Source organism: Penaeus vannamei, chromosome 16 (genome assembly GCF_042767895.1).
Source record: "Penaeus vannamei isolate JL-2024 chromosome 16, ASM4276789v1, whole genome shotgun sequence".
NCBI lineage: Eukaryota > Metazoa > Arthropoda > Malacostraca > Decapoda > Penaeidae > Penaeus > Penaeus vannamei.
In genome coordinates, this window is record NC_091564.1 from 10,842,294 (window position 1) to 10,847,293 (window position 5,000).

A 5,000-nucleotide genomic window follows, 5' to 3' on the forward strand; every position below is an offset into this window, starting at 1 on the left:
CTTTATCTTTAAGACTAAAGTACTAGTTGTGGTAATAACTCATATTCAGTATTGATAAGTAGTAAAATTTACGAACATTTTAACAGATGAACAGTAATGGCACAAGTGATTAAGTTCAAAAACTGGAAAGTTTGATGTGGTTACTGATCAACAAGAGATGGAAAATTGAACTATGTCAAAGATGCTCACCCAGAAGATCGTAATCGGCACTTCAGCCGCCATACCCGCCGCCGCCGTCACCAAAACGCACAATATCTGAGGAACAAAAAGAATAACGATGATAATTTATTCGCGAAGGTGGTATAAAAAAAAAAGAAAAAAAAAAAAGAAACATCAATCAAGAATGTCAGAATATTTATTTGTTTTCGTATTAACTGGATATTCAGAATCATGCATATGCAGCAAAAATGTACATACAGTACATATCACATGTGTTCTACTATTATAGTTATAGACAGAAAATATAGTGAAAAAGCCCTTGGAGCAGATCATTAGAAAGGTCACATGCACCATCACATAACCACTGCATATCGTTATACGGCTTTATTGAACCGATCCACCTCTGAAGCTAATAGATATTTGTGTACATTTAACATGAATTTTCTCCCTTGAGGCAGTGAATAAGGCACGATTGTTTGCATTCATGACATCTATGTACAGTTGATTGAGCGGTGCAATCCAGGAATTCATAACGTCATGAATTCATAGCGTGTGGCTCCTTTTCTCTTCACTAAAGGGCAGTTCGATACAGTGATACGCTGAGTTCGAGAAACAGAGAGATGATGAGGTGAGACGCTTGATATGAAGTGAAGTGAAGTGCTGTGTATCGCTATGCTTTTTCTCTATTCGCCATTTACTATTCTACTTATTCTATCGAGAAAAATGTAATGTAACTTTAAAAAACATTTTACATGATGATTTTTCTTTATGTGATCTTGTAGATTATGCACTATGCTGTATCAGAGACTTGTTATTCACAGAAACTAAGCGTTCATATGTATTCATTTTTTATATTGCGTTAACGAGCTCACATGAGTGCAACTTTGGCAACATGTTTCTCGGTGTATTTTACAGACACACAGACACACACACACACACACACACATACACACACACACACCAAAAAAAGAAAAAAAAGAAAAGAAAAGAAAAAAAAAAAAAAAAAAAAAAAAAAAATATATATATATATATATATATATATATATATATATATATATATATATATATATATATATATATATATATATATATATATATATATATACATAACTCACGCCAACAACAATTGGTTTATTTGAATGAAATTGTAGTTACCGGAACACATGTGCTGCATGTACTAAAATGGTTTGTTGTCCACGCGAACAATGGTAATGATAGTGGAATTACACGTACATCCAGGGACGCAAGTCTGAACACTGGAATTCTTATTGATGAAATTATTGTAAAAATGTTTCGAGTCATTAAAGGCGGCAACCAAAAGGTATTCATTCTCTCTTCCATAATATAGATTTTTCACTAAATTTGAACACACTCGTTACATTGCCCTGAAAGGTTTAACAAAGATGGAGTGCCATTACAAATGAATCAATTTTTCATTTGCTTCAAAAGCATAAACATTGCAGTCATGTGAAAAAGGCCCTCTAGATTTATTAGAAGTTGAGGGCATGAAGCATAAGTACCTCACATATATAGCTGCAATAATGCGATATATAACCATATCTTCTGCATTATCTGTGCATCAGTTGATCGTCGGAGACATTCTTTTAAGTGCGTTCTCACAAATATGATCTATACTCTGCCATCCCCCCGGTCTTACCTTTCCACTGATCATCGAGTTAGTGTTAACATACAGGCACGCCCTCTCCCTTGTGAATTAAGCCACGGAGATAACGATATCTGGCAGATGCCCTAACAGTGAGCCAAAAGCAAACTCGAGAAGAAAACACCATTGACAGTTGACCCTCGATGCCCGTTTGGCCAGAGGGTCATTCATCTTGCGAGGAACCGTACGTTGTGGTCAGTGATAGTTTTTCCTTTCAGGATCTACCTAGCGTTTTTTTTCATATTTATACCGTATTGTTCTTATAAAAAAAGTGAATGTTATTTTCATTATTCACCAGAAGAAGGGTGATAAACAAACAGACTCTCGTTGCTTTTCAAAGGAAGGGTGACTGACCATCAGGCCACGGAGACCTTGTCCCGCTGGCTCGCGAATCTGTGTCATACTTCCTGCTCGCTTGCCTGCCTCCTCCTCGTCTTTTTTACCTCTCCTCACTCAGTCGATTTCTTCCTTTCTTTTTCTTATCCTTCATTTCTGCTCTCTCTCTGTCTGTCTGTCTCTGTCTCTGTCTGTCTGTCTGTCTCTCTCTCTCTCATTTTTCACTCACCTCACTCGATCTACCTATCTATCAGTATATCTATCTATCTATGTATTTATCGATCAACCTCTCTTTCTCTCTACCCCCCCTCCCCCCTCTCTATCTCATCACCAGCCGTTCCTTTTGCTGCGAACATCCTGCACCTCCGTCTCAAGAGAGGGTAGGCTGTCTCCCGAACCAAACTGCTGTTCTCTCCCTAACTGTTTCTTCACACTGGCATGCATCTCCCTCATCTCGGCCTCAAGACATCTCGAGTCATCTGCGTGTCAGTCTCTAACGGGTGGAATCACTCATAAATAATACAAGTCTCAATACTGTTGTTGGTTGATGAGGGTGATGCGGATGACAACAGCGGATTTGCATCGTTGTGTCAGGTGAGGCAGGGGGAAGGGAGGGGGGAGGAAGGGGGAGAGGGAGGGAGGGAAGGTGAGAGGGAGGGAGGGAGGGGGGGAAGGTGGGAGGGAGGGAGGGGGTGAGTGGGAGGGTGGGAGGGAAGGTGAGAGGGAGGGAGGGAGGGAGGGAAGGTGAGTGGGAGGGAAGGAGAGAGGGAAGGGGGGGAAGGTGAGTGGGAGGGTGGGAGGGAGGGAACGTGAGTGGGAGGGTGGGAGGGAGGGAAGGTGAGAGGGAGGGAGAGAGGGAGGGAGGGAACGTGAGAGGGAGGGAGGGAGGGAAAGAGAGAGAGAGAGAAAGGGAAGTGGCGGGGAGATGGAAGGAAGAGGGAGAGGAGGAGAAGGAGGAAGAATGGGATGGACAAAGAAAAAGGTGGAAGAGAGAGGAGAAGAGTTGCGGAATAAGGGAGAGAGAAAAAAAACAGGGAAAAGAGAAGGAGGAGGAAAAGGAGAGACAAGATGGAGAAGAAAACAATAAGCGGGAGGAAGAGAGTAGTAAAGAAAAGGAAGATAGTCGGAAGAAAAAAAGTAAAGGAGAGATGAGGAAGGAGAATCTGGGGAAGGGGAGAAGAGGAGAAAGAAGACTAAGAAGAAGGAGGAAAAGGAGACGGAGGCGGAAGTACAGACGAAAAGCAAGGAGTGAGAAAAAAAATAAACGAAACAAAGAAACCGACGAAGCAAAGGAAAAAGAAGAAGAAGAAGAATTGATGATAATAATAATGATAATAATAAGAGGAATCCCCGATCAGGACATTGAACCGGAAATACTTGGGCGTTAGGTCAACCCGCACGCGCGCACATAACGGTTTTGTGCGCGCGCAAAATATGGCCCCGGAATTTTTTTGTTTTCTTTATTTTTCGCTTTGGTGGGAGGGTGGTTGCCTAAAGGGAATGTTTATAAGTTTAGTTTGTATTTTAAACTTGTTGTTGGATGGTCGTTGTTAATATTTATCGGTTCATTAATTTCATTGATCTATTTCTAAATATCGTTCAATAACAATTATGTTTTAGTTTGTAGTTCGTTTATCATTTTTGTTTTTTTATTAATTTCTTTCTTCAACTGGGTATTCATTTCCATCTAGCGCTTCCCTTACTATTTGCAAATTAACTTCTCTATCTCCATTTTCTCTATTCATGATTAATCGGTTTATCTATTATTTGCCAATTTATTATGACTTAAATTTTTTTTTCTCTACTCAAGATTCACCAATTCATCGGTCATTTGATTACTTATGTATTTATTTATTCTTTATTTACCAAATTATGTATTAAGTAGCTATTTATTTATCTGTTCATTTTTCACCTATTCGCTATTTTCCTATATGCTCGTTTCGTTAATTATGTATCTACCCATATTTTCTATTGCTTCTTCAATTTATTTATCAAATTATCCGTTCGTTTCTGAATTTATTAGTTTATCAATGTCTATTTTTCACTTATTTGAATGATCAGTTTCCTCTTATTCTGTTAACAGTGTGCATTTGTTTGTCCTTTCTGTTGCACCAAAAATAGTCTGTAGAAATAACACGATAACTTATTTGAAGAAATCGGTATCTCAAATTAAATGCACTTTCGTGTTATGCGCTAAAAGCTATATCTTTCGTTTTGAATTTTGATTTCTCACCCGTCTCGATTTAACCTTTGGCGAAAACGTTTAGGGGAATAACAAATGCACGAAGGGACACTTCACTTTTTCGTTGTAATATCTGAGCTAGTCATGACTGCACACACACGCGCATATATATATATATGTATGTATGTATATATATATATATATATATATATATATTATATATATATATATATATATATATATATATATATATGTATGTATATATATATATGTGTGTGTGTGTGTGTATTTAAGCATATATCTATATCTATCTATCTATCTATCTATCTATCTATCTATCTATCTATCTATCTATATATATATACATATATATATACCATATACGACCGTACCTGTATAATCAGCGCCATGGTGACCCAAGAGAAGACAAGCCAAGGACAGGAGCGACGCCGGTTTGACCTCAACCCTTTCCTCGCGTTGACTGAGCCCTTGACTCCCTTGCCTCCTCCTCCTAAACTCCTCCTTCTCCTGTTCACCCCCCCCTTTCCCCTCCTTCCCCCACCCCCCCCGTAAGAACAAAGGTTTGGCCCTCTCCCCCCCCCCCCCTGTGTACTTGCCTGCAGGGGTCCTAACAGGTTCGTTGAGGATAGGCATTTAAAT

General features: G+C 39.1%; 1 protein-coding gene across 1 annotated transcript in view; it reads right to left on the bottom strand.

The window, feature by feature from the left end:
• The window catches only part of LOC113817193 (uncharacterized), a 6,169-nt gene extending 1,326 nt beyond the window's left edge, over positions 1-4,843 (bottom strand). Inside the window, exons 1-2 of the mRNA XM_027369214.2 lie at positions 4,733-4,843; positions 190-255 (exon numbers count right to left, since the gene is read on the bottom strand). Coding sequence (XP_027225015.1) covers positions 190-255; positions 4,733-4,750 — 84 coding nt within the window. The 5' untranslated portion in view covers positions 4,751-4,843. The remainder of the gene's footprint in view (positions 1-189; positions 256-4,732) is intronic.
• Positions 4,844-5,000: the final 157 nt, after the last annotated feature.